The sequence below is a fragment of the Entelurus aequoreus genome, linkage group LG15, assembly GCF_033978785.1.
Source record: "Entelurus aequoreus isolate RoL-2023_Sb linkage group LG15, RoL_Eaeq_v1.1, whole genome shotgun sequence".
In the NCBI taxonomy this organism is placed as follows: Eukaryota; Metazoa; Chordata; class Actinopteri; order Syngnathiformes; family Syngnathidae; genus Entelurus; species Entelurus aequoreus.
This window is the reverse complement of record NC_084745.1, coordinates 13,800,264-13,817,025: the sequence shown is the minus strand read 5'-3', so window position 1 is coordinate 13,817,025 and position 16,762 is coordinate 13,800,264. Positions and strand designations below refer to the sequence as shown.

The window sequence follows — 16,762 nt, the reverse complement described above, 5'->3', positions numbered from 1 at the left end:
AACGAACGGTTGACAGATGTTCCTCATTTGGAAGAGAAAGAAGAGCAGTCATTTGAGATTCTTCTGCGGGGACGAACGTGTGAAACGAGACAGAAAGACAAAACTTGGGAGACGTTTTGAAATGTTAACATTAGCATAAACACGCTGTGCTCGAGCTGCAAGTCGCCCTGAATTATTCACACACAATTTACTTATTTCAGGAGAGCGATCCATTTTTAATGCAGCGTGGTCACTTATGACACTCATATCAATAATTCACTTCCTTCTCCTCTCACTTACAAGCCAGCGCGCGCCAACAGCAAACAAGACACTTGCGAGCGTCGCTGTAGCGCAATCTCAGCAGGGCGGGGGGGGGGGGGGGGGGGGGGGGGGGGGGCTCACAAAGCTGCTATGTGTTGCATGCGCTGGTAAGATCACACTTGTCAAAGATTCTCTATGTGACAGGAGCTCTGTGCTGTTTTTAGGAGTTTGTTGCAAACTCACAAGCTAAATATCCTCTTATGATAGGAGCACTGTGTTGTAGAGAACCAACTGCAAAAACACATGTCAAAGATCCTCAATGTCAGTGGTTCTCAAATGGGGGTATGTGTACCCCTGGGGGTACTTGAAGGTATGCCAAGGGGTACGTGAGATTTTTTTTAAATGTCTGTCAAAAAGAACTGTGAAAAGAAATGCAACAATGCAATATTCAGTGTTGACAGCTAGATTTTTTGTGGACATGTTCCATAAATATTGATGTTAAAGATTTCTTTTTTTGTGAAGAAATTAGAATTATGTTCATAAATCCAGATGGATCTCTATTACAATACCCAAAGAGGGCATTTTAAGTTGATGATTACTTCTATGTGTAGAAATATTTATTTATAATTGAATCACTTGTTTATTTTTCAACAAGTTTTTAGTTATTTTTACATCTTTTTTTACAAATAGTTCAAGAAAGACCACAACAAATGAGCAATATTTTGCACTGTTACACAATTTAATAAATCAGAAACTGATGACATAGTGCTGTCTTTTTTTCTAACAAAAATGCTTTGCTCTGATTAGGGGGTATTTCAATTTAAAAAAAATTCACAGGGGGTACATCACTAAAAAAAGGTTGAGAACCACTGCTCTATGTGACAGGGGCACTGTGCTGTTTTAAGAACCAACTACAAAACCACTAGTCAAAGATCCTTTCCATGACAGGAGAACTGTGTGGTTTTTAAAAAATCTACCGCAAACACACTATTCAAAGATCCCCTATGAGACAGGCGCACTGTGCTTTACTATTAAGAACCGACAGCAAAGATGCTAATCAAAGATGTTCTATATGAGAGGACATACTTAGTATCTCAGGTAACTAGGACTGTTTTGTGTTTTGTTTTTACTTTACGGAAAAAATATCGAGATAATATCGTATATTACCATTCAACATATGGAGCGGAAAACACAACCAAAAATTGTAGGCTTCTTCACGCGACGAAGCCGGCCTACTCCCACCTAGCCCCTTTCCCAAATATTATCGGGGAAACACTGTATATACATACACTACCGTTCAAAAGTTTGGGGTCACATTGAAATGTCCTTATTTTTGAAGGAAAAGCACTGTACTTTTCAATGAAGATAACTTTAAACTAGTCTTAACTTTAAAGAAATACACTCTATACATTGCTAATGTGGTAAATGACTATTTTAGCTGCAAATGTCTGGTTTTTGGTGCAATATCTACATAGGTGTATAGAGGCCCATTTCCAGCAACTATCACTCCAGTGTTCTAATGGTACAATGTGTTTGCTCATTGGCTCAGAAGGCTAATTGATGATTAGAAAACCCTTGTGCAATCATGTTCACACATCTGAAAACAGTTTAGCTCGTTACAGAAGCTACAAAACTGACCTTCCTTTGAGCAGATTGAGTTTCTGGAGCATCACATTTGTGGGGTCAATTAAACTCTCAAAATGGCCAGAAAAAGAGAACTTTCATCTGAAACTCTACAGTCTATTCTTGTTCTTAGAAATGAAGGCTAGTCCACAAAATTGTTTGGGTGACCCCAAACTTTTGAACGGTAGTGTATGTATGTATGTATATATAAATATATATATATGCGGGGGAGAAGGGGTGTTCATGGGCTTGAATAAGTTGGTGACCACTGCGCTACAGTATATGTGCTTCATGATTAGTTGGCTCTCTTGAAGCAGTAAACCATGTTTGTCAATCACCATGGCAACAAATATGTCAGCTCTCAAAAGGCATTCAGTGAAATGAAACTTGCTACTTGACCTTTTGTCAAAGTGTGAGGGTGGGCAACTCCCTGAGGGGGCGAGGTTGTTTACACTTACAACAAGCTTTTATACATCCACAGCCTACATTCTGTTTGTGAGCAGAAGAAGGATGCGATATAAACCTTTTATATGCGGTTATGTTTAATAGGATTACATAACATTACATTGAAATGCTATTTGTGGATTGATCCACAAAGGAAACATTAGCACTGTCATCACATGGTTTTCATTATTCATTTGTATAAGTGTGACAAAAACTTCTTTTTTCCCCACATAATGTCAATCCAATTAATGAAACAAACTGAATAAAACACATTTGATTAAAAATTTGTTTTACATGCAGAAAGCAATGAGGAATACAAATAAATGAATTTAAAAATGTGCGATAGCAGAAAAGAAAAGAAAAAGCAATGCATTGTGGGCTTTGCGGGCCGACTGCATGTACTTATTTCCAACTTAGAACAAAGCCAAGAGCCTTGGACCAGTAATTGAACCAAAAAAGGCTTAGATAGCAGCCATGAAACCAAACGTCACTTGTAACTTTATCAGCTGACATGTTGTGTTCACAGCATTTTCAGACTGGTACGTTTGAATTGGTATGTTTTGTTAGAATATTTTCTACCCTTGGGGCAGAGTGAACTAACTGTACATGAGATCTTACCTCATGTGGAGTACATTATGTTCAAGGACATAATGAATGCACCCTGTTTTTTTCTACATGAGACACACATTGTATCTTGTTTAGCTTCCAGAGGGTGAGGTACTAGGTTTGGGACAAAGGCATAGTGGACAGATGTGTGTGTCCAACACACACGACAAGTTAACTTTTGGTTTTGATATCCATCAAGATTGACACAAGCAACCATTTTCAGAGAATGGTCCGGACTTTAGACGGCGCAGTCCTCTCTTCAGTGCTGGTATTACTGTTGTTTGTAAATAATAAATTGTTAATCTACAATTCTAGTCACATCTCATTATTCAGATAGACTCAGAAAACAATAATCTAGGAGGACTCTTTCTTGCAAAAGGGAGGGTCCCAATAGTTGTATGCCATTTCACACGTTCTTGGGGATAAAACATGTTGTCTGTTTAATTTGAGGGTTTTGAAATTGATTGTTTGAAACTTTTATAAGTAGATTGCACAGTTCGGTACATATTCCGTACAATTGACAACTAAATGGTAACACCGAATAAGTTTTCAACTTGTTTAAAGGCCTACTGAAACCCACTACTACCGACCACGCAGTCTGATACTTTATATATCAATGATGAAATCTTAACATTGCAACACATGCCAATACGGCCGGGTTAACTTATAAAGTGCAATTTTAAATTTCACGCGAAACTTCCGGTTGAAAACGTCTATGTATGATGATGTTTGCGCGTGACGTCGATGGTTGAAATGGAAGTATTCGGACACATTGTATCCAATACAAACAGCTCTGTTTTCATCACAAAATTCCACAGTATTCTGGACATCTGTGTTGGTGAATATTTTGCAATTTGTTTAATGAACAATGAAGACTGCAAAGAAGAAAGCTGTAGGTGGGATCGGTGTATGAGCGGCTGGCTGCAGCAACACAACCAGGAGGACTTTGACTTGGGTAGCAGGCGCGCTATCCGACGCTAGCCGCCGACCGCATCTATGATCGGGTGAAGTCCTTTGTCGCTCCGTCGATCGCTGGAACGCAGGTGAGCACGGGTGTTGATGAGCAGATGAGGGCTGGCGTAGGTGGAGCGATAATGTTTGTATCATAGCTCTGACGAGGTCCCGTAGCTAAGTTAGCTTCAATGGCGTCGTTAGCAACAGCATTGCTAGGCTTTGACAGGCGGCACAGCATTAACCGTGTAGTTACAGGTCCAGTGTTTGGTTCGGTGTCTCCTGATAGTAGTATTGTTGATCTTCTGTCTATCCTTCCAGTCAGGGGCTTATTTCTTTTGTTTCTATCTGCATTTAAGCATGATGCTATCACGTTAGCTCCGTAGCTAAAGTGCTTCACCGATGTATTGTCGTGGAGATAAAAGTCACTGTGAATGTCCATTTCACGTTCTCGACTCTCTTTTTCAAGAGGATATAGTATCCGAGGTGGTTTAAAATACAAATCCGTGATCCACAATAGAAAAAGGAGAGAGTGTGGAATCCAATGAGCCCTTTTACCTAAGTTACGGTCAGAGCGAAAAAAGATACGTCCTGCACTGCACTCTAGTCCTTCACTCTTACGTTCCTCATCCACAAATCTTTCATCCTCGCTCAAATTAATGGGGTAATCGTCGCTTTCTCTGTCCGAATCGCTGTCGCTGCTGGTGTAAACAATGGGGAAATGTGAGGAGCCTTTCAACCTGCGACGTCACGCTACTTCCGGTACAGGCAAGGCTTTTTTTATCAGCGACCAAAAGTTGCGAACTTTATCGTCGATGTTCTCTACTAAATCCTTTCAGCAAAAATATGGCAATATCGCGAAATGATCAAGTATGACACATAGAATGGATCTGCTATCCCCGTTTAAATTAAAAAAAATCATTTCAGTAGGCCTTTAAGTCGGGGTCCACGTAAATCAATTCATGGTATGGGGATCTTGGGATCTGGATATATCAATAAATACATATTTACTTGGGAAGGAAGCGCCACGATTTAAGTATTTCAAAAGTATTAATGGCTGACTGTTGTTTATACATCTGAAATGACAACAGTCGTGTCTGTCAGATGGAAAATTCTAAGGTCTTGAACCCACACAAAGTTGGTTTGTCTGTCAGTCTTTACAGACTTTGCATCTTCACCCGTATACAAACTGCAGACAATAGCAGCAGATCATTTGAATCTTTTCTCCAGTAGATGTGCTCATACAGATCAATTCCACCCATTTTACTTATTTTGTGGCAGTACAGAGCCTTTAAAACATGGTCCAGTTGGTCTTGGTACAGTCCAGCTTTGTTGTTGGCTCTCTTGCAGCACCGCGTCCAACTCAGCGATGTGAACAAAAACTCTCTGCCTGCAAAAATGTAGACAGCAGCCCACAACGCATTGGGAGATCATATGCCACATGGGGCCCAAAAGTGTTTTTCACCTATGCTATCACGCTAACTTGCAACTTTATTTTGTTCCATGGTGGATTATTTTGCAGTCATACTCGATAAAAAACTGAGTCATCAACACGTGATTCTTTGTTTAGGAAGACAGTATAAGGAAAAAGAGACAAAGGTGTGGCAAAAACATCTCAAAAACCAAATAAAAAAAAATAAAAAAAATGGACGTACAAAACTTTTTGTTCAATCAATTAATTCTTGCTCTGCTAGGGTTGTTTCCTGCCATTTGCAAGAAGAGGAAAAATATGTTGAAATTTATTAGGGCTGTCAAAATAAAGGTGTTAACTCATGTGATTAATCACACAAAATGATCGCATTAACAATAAACACACTAAAATTAATCATAAAATAGGGCTCGAAAGGTCACGTGATTTTGCAATGCATTGTGGGGCTGGGTACACATACGTGTTGGATAAAGGCTTTGTTTACAATGTAATATTGAATTAAAATAAATCGTAAAAATCATTTAAAAAACAAGGGACTGTACCAAGACCAACTGTTCTCATTCCAAAGGCTTTCTACCTGAAAAAAATATAGAACATTGTGTAATTTAGGGGTTCTTAAACATTTTGATATTGGAGTCCAAATTTTTCACTACAAAAGGGGCTGGGGCCAACTCAAACATTTAAACTGATTTAGTAATCTTGATCTTGATTTGAATCATATTCAATAATTAAATCGAACCTACTTATAGTTTACAGCCTTGTCAAATGATATGAAAATATGTGTTAATCACAAAAATTATTATCAAGGCTTAGATCAGGCTGATTTAAAAAAAAGATCCTAATCAAATATACTGCAAATGAACTGATGAAAAATAAATGTACATACAATTACACGGTGCTAAAATAAATACATTCTAGCCAAATTAATAATACATAAGAATAATATATGTTTCTTAAATAAAATACAGCTTTACCACATTAGTTATGTTTGCACTTCTGTATAACTGTAGCTCCAGACTTCTTCAGTTTGTTTGGGATTGTCATTACTGCTACAAGTGGTGGGAAAGTGTATTACAACTGAGTACGGCTGCGGCCCATAGGACCACAGCTGAAGAAAATATAATTTTTGGCAGCTCACTACTCAGGGCCCTATTGTAAAAAATAATACTGGTGTAATTGACTCTTATGAGCTATGAGCATGTTCATGGACGAGAGTTTGAATCAAGTAAAAGTGCCGCCAAACTTGTCTATATTTCGTCAACCGAGTGAGTTTTAAGAGCGGTGAAAATCTCAGAATGCCAAGTATTTTAAGGCATGTTTCTTCAAATTGTGCCTAATCTACGGTTTTCATGTGTGTGTCTGAGATGCCCGAGTTCCCCCGGCCTCATTTCATAAGCAGGGTTCCCCAAAAAACAAGCCCATTATTACTTTTAAAACAACTTTATCTTTATCTCTCCGAAAATAATATAAATTGTTCTGCTTACCCAAGACTAAAAGTAAACAGACAACATGCTTTATTCCAGAATACTGGATGTTGTCGCCCGTAGCTAGCTTGGCTAACACTAACATCTTACTAAATGTTTGCGTGTGTAACTGAATAAAACATGCTTTGATTAAAACTTACCGGTGTGAAAATGCCGTGAACACTGACATGTACCGGGTGATGGTGTTAAAAGTGAATTTTGATCGCCCTATTCGCCGTCTTTTTATTAACTCACTAACCCGACTTCCTTCCGCTTTGCTTTCACGCTGGAAAAAAGTCAAAACTCAGCAAATCTTTTTTTTCCCTAAAGCGATAATGACCACGATTGTGGCAGTTAATGAAGCCGCACATTTGCGCCATGTTTTGAACTTGTTAAAGAAAAAAAAGACAACCTTAAGCAGTCTTGTATTAACCATCTAAATAAGCCATTCAGAGTCAAGCAAGACCCATGATGCATTGCATTTCCACATCACACTTTCAACCTATTAATTTTGCTTGAACAAGCTCGTTTACCTCAGTAATCAGATCAATGCATAAGTAGGGATGATGTTCGAAACCGGTTCTCCCGATTGTTCGATAAGAAAAGAAAAGATTCCATGGATTCAAATCCCTTTTTGAGAAACGGTTCCGGGTTATCGAAGCCACTATTGTAAATAAAAAGATTTGGTTCTTTATTTGAATCCCTGGGAACGAATCCCGAGTCACAGGAAATGTCCTGTGTCACGTCACAGAAAATGACGTAGCTCAGTCATTCGGCGGCAGATACAGAAGCAGCAACAACAACGGACCGGAAAAAACGCTCTAAAGCATGGCTTCATTTCACTAAGAAATACGACGAGGAAACGTCTATCTGCAATTATTGACAGGCTTCGCTTTCCTGTAAGGGGAGCAGTACAACAAACATGTTGAAACATGTTCAGGCCGTACATAACCTGAAGGTTAGAGAAATGTGTCGTGTCTTCGACACGTGGAGAAGCAGCGACAGAGATGACGAAGCACGCCCCTCTTCCTCTGCTTTAACCTGCAGTCCCAGTGATAGTGCCGGTGAGTAACTAACGTTAACTGTTGCCGGTTAATTTCCATATCTGCTCACTTGTAGCCAGAAGGCTAAAATAACGTTACCTCTTTTGTCAACCAGGACTACAGTAATGTTAGCTAGACTAACGTTACCTAAGCATAGTCAGTGGCTAACGGTAACGTTAGCCTTTTTGTGTGTGTCTGATAACGTTAACTTGTAGCCTACACCACTCCAGAGTTGCAGGTCTGTCTAAAAAATAATACAAATGAATGCAGGATTTTCCCTGCATGTATTTTTCTTAGGTGGCCCAATTAAAGGGGCACTAACATCCATCCATCCATCCATTTTCTACCGCTTATAAGTGAAGGCTGCCAAAAGTGAGTATTGTGTTTTTTTCCCATATACAACAACCTATCTGGATTTGATAAGAGAATCGATAAGGAATCGGTTCGATAAGAGGATTCGATAATGGCATCGAAATCGATGATTTCTTAACAAACATCATCCTTATGCATAAGTCACTCCAAAAATGAGTGTTCGCTGGCAGATTTCACTCCAAAATACATCCCAAAAGTACTTTAGATAAAACGGTTACCAAGTTTTGTGCAAAAAAAAAAAAAAAGACATGTATTCAAGTAAAACGTTTAAAACTGTTCCTAAATGACTTCCTGAAAAAAATGGCATTTGTGTACAAATATTTGAGTCTTTTTTGAAGCAGATTTTAATTGTGCAAGCGAGTAATCACCTTTGATTATCATGGTTAATCCAAATTCCAAAATGTGATTAATCTGATTAAAAAAGTTATTTGACAGGTGTAATATTTACTTAAAACTGGAGATTGGAATTGATAAGATTTTTCCAGTCCCGATTCCACTTTCGATTCTGCTTAACAGTTTGGTTCCTTTACGTTTGTCTTATCCCTTCTTACTTTGAAAAAAAAAGAAAAAAGGAGAATTAGCATCAAGTTTGTTTAGTTTAGAGGTAACATTACCGTACAAAGCCTACAGTGAGGTCTAAAGAGGCACATCATAGCATAAAAAAACCCCAATAACCTTTTGTTATTGGGGGTTCAGTTCTTATGTGTCTTGTACATGTTAAGAATGGACAAATAAAGCTGCTCTGCTCTGCTCTCTCTGTAAATAAATATAAGAAATGAATATTCTTCAGTAGAATTTAATCATGCGCAAATTATACAAGAATGTAACATTTAGTAACATGAGATGTGTCAAGCCTTTATTGGTTATAATTTTGATGATTATGGCAGTTTATGAAAAACTTTGAATTTAAAATCTCAGAAAATGTAAGGTTTCAAAAATGGTAAGCCCTGTTGATCAGAAATATAACAAAGGCTTGCATGTATGAGTCAATATCACGTATTAGTCATCCACATTCGAAGGTAATTGCTGATATGAATGGACTTTCACACCATATACTAATTTTTCACCCGTATAATATAATGACAGAGAAACCCTGGTTGCAGGAAAACATGCAACTTTTCTCTGACTACAATTGAACATTCACCTACCAAAAATGCTAACTTTTGACCACAATCTTAGTCGCTGCTCAGTGACATTCGTTCAGCGGCTGCCCGCCTTAAAGCCAGTCAGAATGTCTCTTGACATGCACATCTAATTGAAAAGGTATTAATTTCAATTTAACAAATAATAGCGCTAACATGATAGGAGATGTTAGTACCTCTTGTGTTCAGATGACGTGCTAGCGTTACTGCTGCTGGGATGACATCAGAGCGGTTAAAAAACGTGACTTTTACATTTATTGCATGTTGTGTGTTCAAATGTTTCAGCATATTGCTCGTATGTCCTCCTTGATGAACTAGCAGGCTTTTAATTATTACATGTGGCGCTGTTGCAATCTTTTGTTGTAATATGGTAGTGTTTGTTCTGCCCGGGCACCGACATTTTGCAATCTGATGTCACTACGCACGTCGCGTAATGACGTCATCCCCATCCGGAACAATCATTAAAAGAACATTTACAAAAATGGCAAGTGATTCCAAGGAATCGATAAGCTGGGAACTGTTCCTGAAAAATAAACTGTTATTTTAATGTATAAAATGACCTAAATATCCTGTACAAAACGAGCATTGCTTCTTATTATGACAAATCAAATGTCTTGTTTAATCTATTTTCATGATAAGGTCCATGTTGACTGAAAGGCCAATAAGAGTGTGTCTTACTTGTACAAAGGGATGTCGGGCTCTTTGCCCTCTGTCCTTAGAGTCAAGCAGCACTGCTGCAGCTGAGACTTGGGGTCATTCCAGTCCTGGTTCAGAATGAATTCCTGCAACACACAAAACCCGCAAAGGGGAGAGAGGACGCCATGAAAACACTTCCTTTTAGAGATGTAAGAAATAAACAATCTGTGCTTGCTTTGCAATGGCTTTTATTCCATTTGTACCCTGTGAACCCCCCACAGCCCAAGCATCAGCAGCATAGAACTCTCCATCTGGACAAATCACAGACTACTTAAGACAAAAGCCAATCCGCGTCCAGAAATATGGTACGACTTGGAGTCTCCCAGGTGTACCGCCCTGATACATTTCTTTTATCCAGGGGGGACTTCTAAAAGCTCTTCCATTAACAGCGAAGCAGCCTCGTCATAAAAAGGAAGACTTTGAATCCAGAACTGTCTGCTCCTATTAATTTTCTACAAAGAGTGCTTCTACTGCCTGCTCTTTCGCTTTATTGCTCCCGACCTCTCAGAAGCTGCACTTTGTTTCCCTTTTTCTCCTTTCCACTTCCCCATCTCTTGGGTTGGGTGTGCTGCACTGCACAGCTGCAGCCTAAAGAAGAGAAATGTGAGGAGCAGCATTTTGCCCACTTTTTAGTATGCCTGCTCTCCTCATGCGTAATCACAGAGCGCAGCAAGGAGCGGAAGAAGTCATTATAAAGGGAGGGCCCTTCATTGCTTCTGTTTTTGCCCAAATTGGATGAAACGCGAGACAACGCGGTGTGAGGGTGGTGTGTGTGTGTGTGGGGTGGTGGTGTACGCGCCAGCCGCCGCTTTGCAACTTTCCCTCTTGGAAGTGGAAATGAGGCGGCCATGACGCAAAGCTCAGCTCCTTCCAGAGTCGGGATTCTCCCCGGAGAGGCTCACCGAGACGGCAATTAGCCCGGCACATCAGACCGCGGCAGAGCTTCAGAGGGGAGGCCGCCACCGAGCTTTGTCCCCAACTCGTGCACGGTCCGCCGCGCATGAGCTTTTGCTTCATTCCAACCCAGACTGTGAGCGAGGACGTTAATGCTATGCAGTTTTTAACTGGAAATGAAGAAATGCATTACATACAAAACCCAAAACCAGGGAAGTTGGCACGTTGTGTAAATCGTAAATAAAAACAGAATACAATGATTTGCAAATAATTTTCAACTTATATTCAATTGAATAGACTGCAAAGAAAAGATACTTTTAACGTTCGAACTGCTAAACTTTATTTTTTGCAAATATTAGCTCATTTAGAATTTGATGCCTGCAACATGTTTCAAAAAAGCTGGCAAAAGTGGCAAAAAAGACTGACAAAGTTGAGGAATGCTCATCAAACACTTATTTGGAAAATCCCACAGGTGAACAGGCTAATTGGGAACAGGTGGGTGCCATGATTGGGTATAAAAGCATCTTCCATGAAATGCTCAGTTATTCACAAAGAAGGATGGGGCGAGGGTGACCACTTTGTGAACAAATGTGTGAGCAAATTGTTGAACAGTTTAAAAAAAACATTTCTCAACGAGCTATCGCAAGGAATTTAGGGATTTCACCATCTACGGTCTGTAATATCATCAAATGGTTCAGAGAATCTGGAGAAATCACTGCACGTAAGCGGCAATGCCTGGGATCTTTGATCCCTCAGGCGGTACTGCATCAAAAACTGACATCAGTGTGTAAAGGATATCACCACATGGGCTTAAGAACACTTCAGAAAACCACTGTCAGTAACTACAGTTTGTAAGTACAAGTTAAAACTCTACTATGCAAAGCCAAAGCCATTTATCAACAACACCCAGAAACGTAGCCGGCTTCGCTGAGCCCGAGCTTATCTAAGATGGACCGATGCAAAGTGTAAAAGTGTTCTGTGGTCTGACGAGTGCACATTTCAGATTGTTTTTGGAAACTGTGGACGTTGTGTCCTCCAGGAACCAGCCGGACTGTTATAGGCGCAAAGTTCAAAAGCCAGCATCTGTGATGGTATGGGGGTGTATTAGTGCCCAAGACATGGGTAACTTACACATCTCTGAAGGCACCATTAATGCTGAAAGGTACATTCAGGTTTCGGAGCAACATATGTTGTCATCCGAGCAACAACTTTTTCATGGACGCCCCTGCTTATTTTAGCAAGACAATATACAAAGCCATATTCTGCATGTGTTACAACAGCGTGGCTTCATAGTAAAAGAGTGCGGGTACTAGACTGGCCTGCCTGTAGTCCAGACCTGTCTCCCATTGAAAATGTGTGGCGCATTATGAAGCCTACAATACCACAACGGAGACCCCCGGACTGTTGAACAACTTAAGCTGTACATCAAGCAAGAATGGGAAATAATTCCACCTGAAAAGCTTCAAAAATTGGTCTCCTCAGTTCCCAAACGTTTACTGAGTGTTGTTAAAAGGAAAGGCCATGTAACACAGTGGTAAACATGCCCCAGTGCAAACTTTTTTGCGATGTGTTGCTGCCAATAAATTATAAGTTATTAAGTTTTTGAGTTCGAACATTAAATATCTTGTCTTTGCAGTCTATTCAATTGAATATAAGTTGAAAAGGATTTGCAAATCATTGTATTCTGTTTTTATTCACGATTTACACAACGTGCCAACTTCACTGGTTTTGGGTTTTATAAATACCATTTACATGAAAAAGGAGCCTCACAGTATCTCACCAAAGGGAATACAACCTTCACATGCAAGCTGTGAAGGTTGCATGGGAGGTCCTCCAGGGATCAATAAAGTACTTTCTATTCTATTCTATTCTATTCTAACTTTGGTTACAAATCCTCAAGAGACAAGTGTATTTACTTCAGAGTAGTCAGTAGGAGTGGAATTCCATCGGTAGTAGCCGGCACCGATTTACCTACAATAAAGCCGTACCATATTTAGATGCATGTTACAATATATGGTGTGTGGATGATAATTACCCTATTTTATGGACTATTGAGCATACTGGTATACAAGCCGCATCTACTATGCGTTATAATTTTTTTTATACATATATTATTTCTCACTCCTACCCACTTCTCTAAAGTGGGCTGGCTCAAGGTGGAGGACAGAGTTAAACAACTTGCACTGAGCCGAGTCTATAAAATCCGCTACACCTCCCTGATACCGAAGTACATGTCAAACTACTTCCTTAACGTAAATGACCACCATAACCACAACACCAGGGGGAGCTCCACTAACCACGTTAAACCCAGATTCCGAACTAACAAAGGTCTTAACTCATTCTCTTTCTATGCCACATCAATGTGGAATGTGCTCCCAACAGGTATACAAGAAAGGGCATCTCTATCCTCCTTCAAAACCGCAATAAAAGTTCACCTCCAAACAGCTACAACCCTAAACTAACACCCTCCCCGGATTGCTAATAATCAAATGTAAACAATCAAATGCAGATACTTTTTCTTATGCCTTCTGATCTCAATCTCTCTCTCTCTCTATCTATGTCCACTACTTGATGTCCATATCCTACCCCCTCCCCCCCTCCACACCCCTGATTGTAAATAATGTAAATAATTCAATGTGATTATCTTGTGTGATGACTGTATTATGATGATAGTATATATGATAGTATATATCTGTATCATGAATCAATTTAAGTGGACCCCGACTTAAACAAGTTGAAAAACGTATTCGGGTGTTACCATTTAGTGGTCAATTGTATGGAATATGTACTTCACTGTGCAACCTACTAATAAAAGGCTCAATCAATGAATCAATCAAATCAAGATATTCATGTTGTGAAATGAGTTATTCACACAGAAGGATTTTGTAAATGTCTATTTACAAACCTTAATTGTTTCCAAACAGTGTCTGTATCATGGCAGTATAATGGATGATCAAACAAAACAGAAGTCATCGTCATGGACCCACTAGCTGTTGAAGCTAGCTCTCCAATCAGATAAACAGACTCAATAACTTTATGGTGCTGTTTTGGTAGATTTACTGCGGAATTTGTGAAAATGATATAATACGAAAAGAATGCTGTTGTAAGGTAATAATACTAACACAAACACTCGTAAACGTGTTAGCATATTAGCTAATGCTAACGATGCTAGATTCATTACATGACGATAGCGCGTACAAACATGCATGAAAACACTCCTACAAACATCACACATGGGACAGTTTAGTAAGTATAAACTGTTTTAGTTATATTGTAAAACTTACAAACGTTGCTTAGAGTGACGAATGAAGGATCCATATGAGTAAAACCGCTAGGGACGGCTAGATGATGGAACGGCACTTCTACTTCCTGTTGAAAGCTCTAAAAAGAAAGGTACTGCAGCACCTGCAGTGAGCAAACTCGTCTAAAAAATGGCGACGTAGCACAAAAAACACATATTTTCAGTGTCTTTGCTTGTTTGTTTGTTTTAAAAAAGTATTTGCATTATGGCCGTCAGTGTAGAAAAATTCATAAATTAACCACACTGTCTTATAAGCTGCAGGGTTCAAAGCGTTCCAAAAAAAAAAAGTAGCGGTTTAAAGTCTGAAACTTACGATTTATGGATGATAATTGTTGAATTAAAACAAATAGTCAATGTCATTACGAGGCATGGGAACCGAATTCGGTACTTTTAGGGGCATCAACTGAATTGTGTCAGTGCTACCTGCAGACTCGGCCAACCCAAACGCATGACGGGCAAACAAGCACTCAAGCAGGAAATTCAGTCAGACTACCTATATGTATTGATTTTCTATGCCAACAAAGCAAGTATGCCTTGTAGAAGACACTCAAACGCACATGTTTGATGCTGATTTACATTGGATTTGCCATACACATGCTACTCATTAGCAATTTTACAAGGCAATTTCAACACCTCCGATTTGGCGATGAAAACTCCAGCTAAGGTGCTCGTTACAATCAAACTGCTGGTGTGTAATAAGTGCAATATTTACAGTATAAACACTTTGTAGGGCAAAAGAAAAGACTAGATTCAGCTTAATGACAAAGACGCTCCCTGCCTCGGCAACACACCATAGTCTACGACTAACATCTAACATCTTGGAATTGCAACGGCATGCAAAGTCTTGGACTGTATTTAATACCTAAAATTGAGATTCAGAAGTTTATAAAAACAACTGGACAGCACAATTATCATTATCAGCTCAATGTTATTTGTTAAATTAAAAAAAATAGATTTTATAATCAAACAATTTATTTATTTACACATGAACACACAAAAAAAGGTTGAGTAGTGATCACCAGGTACCGAGAATGAGTACTTTATCAATTCAAATGTGAAAGGAACCCATCCCTATCTAGCAATATACATTTACTATTCAATCCAAAAAATGATACAACACATTATGGTGTAAATATTTGGGAACACAAGGGAGAAACCGTCACAATGAACATGTTTAGAAATGAACTTAATGTATATAAGCAAACTATCAATGCTTGTAGATTATGTAAATAAACTATATTTAGTGCATTTAGAGTGTGGTGTATGTGGGTGTTGAGATAGGGTTTTTCAATCAATCAGTGAAAGTTTATTTATATAGCCCTAAATCAGAAGTGTCTCAAAGGTAGGGTTGGGTATCGAGTATCGATTGGAACCGGGACTAACTTTCCGATACTCCCGGAATCTTTCAAAAGTTTAAATTTCGATTCCTAGTTTCGATACCCAGTCCGCCGACCGGAAAAAAAGAATAAGTCCGCCGAACGGAAGAAGAAGCCGCTGAACACCAACGAAGAAGCGCCCACCGCCGGAAGTGTTAGCATAGCCGAGCCTAGGTAGCCGAGCAAGTCAGTCAAGCATGGATAGCGGGTGTCGGCGGTCGAAAGTGTGGCTTTATTTTACTAAAAAAAATGAAATATCGGCGAAATGTAACACGTGCGACAGGACTGTTTCGTACTTAGGAGGGTGCACGTCGAACATGATGAAGCACCTCCGAGTTCATGGAGTACAAATAAATGCGTGTCCCGTCTTCGACGCGCTGCGCCGACCGTCCTCCTCTGGCTCCGACGCCCAGCCTGGCACCTCGGTGACTGCACTGCAGTCCGAATCCGGTAAGTAAAACAATATGTATGCAATAAATAATGTGTTTTGTGCCAACGTTGAGGCAGCTAACAAATTAGCCCGCATATTTTTTCATAGACAATTTACAACCTGCTAGCCAGGCTCCGCGATGTGCTCAGCGTACTCCGTTCACCGTAGCGGCAATGGGGAAGATGTCGGTGCCACAGACGGAAGAGTGCCCCAGAAAGGTCACTGCACACATAGTCAAAAGACTGCATCCCTTTTCAGAGGTGGAATCTCCAACATTTAGGTTAGTTAAGCAATAACGTTAGAGCTAAGCTAATTGATACTGGGCTAACAGTAACAGCAACATTACATGTTTGTTTATGTTTGCAGGGATATGGTGAAAACTCTCAACCCAAAATACATACCACCTTCCAGGGACTACCTGCCAAACACATTGATCCCGGCATGGTACAAGAAGAATCGGAATCGAGAATCGGAATCGAAACAAAGAATCGGAATCGGAATAATACGAATTCAAACGATACCCAACCCTACTCAAAGGGCAACATCCTCGGCTCAGATCCCACATCAGGGCAAGAAAAAACTCAACCCAATGGGATACAATGAGAAACCTTGGAGGGGACCGAAGATGTGGGAACCCCCCGGGCAATGGACGTCAAGTGGATCTAGTTAATAGTGGTAGTGTTTTTGTTTTGTTGTTTGTCATATTGTGCATTTGTGCGCAATATGTATTATTTATTGCAAATGTTTTGGTT

General features: G+C 39.6%; 1 protein-coding gene across 1 annotated transcript in view; it reads right to left on the bottom strand.

Moving 5' to 3' along the window:
* The window catches only part of drosha (drosha ribonuclease III), a 263,319-nt gene that overhangs the window by 26,496 nt on the left and 220,061 nt on the right, over positions 1-16,762 (bottom strand). The window contains 1 exon segment of the mRNA XM_062020897.1: positions 9,992-10,095. Within this exon segment, the coding sequence (XP_061876881.1) occupies positions 9,992-10,095 (104 nt within the window).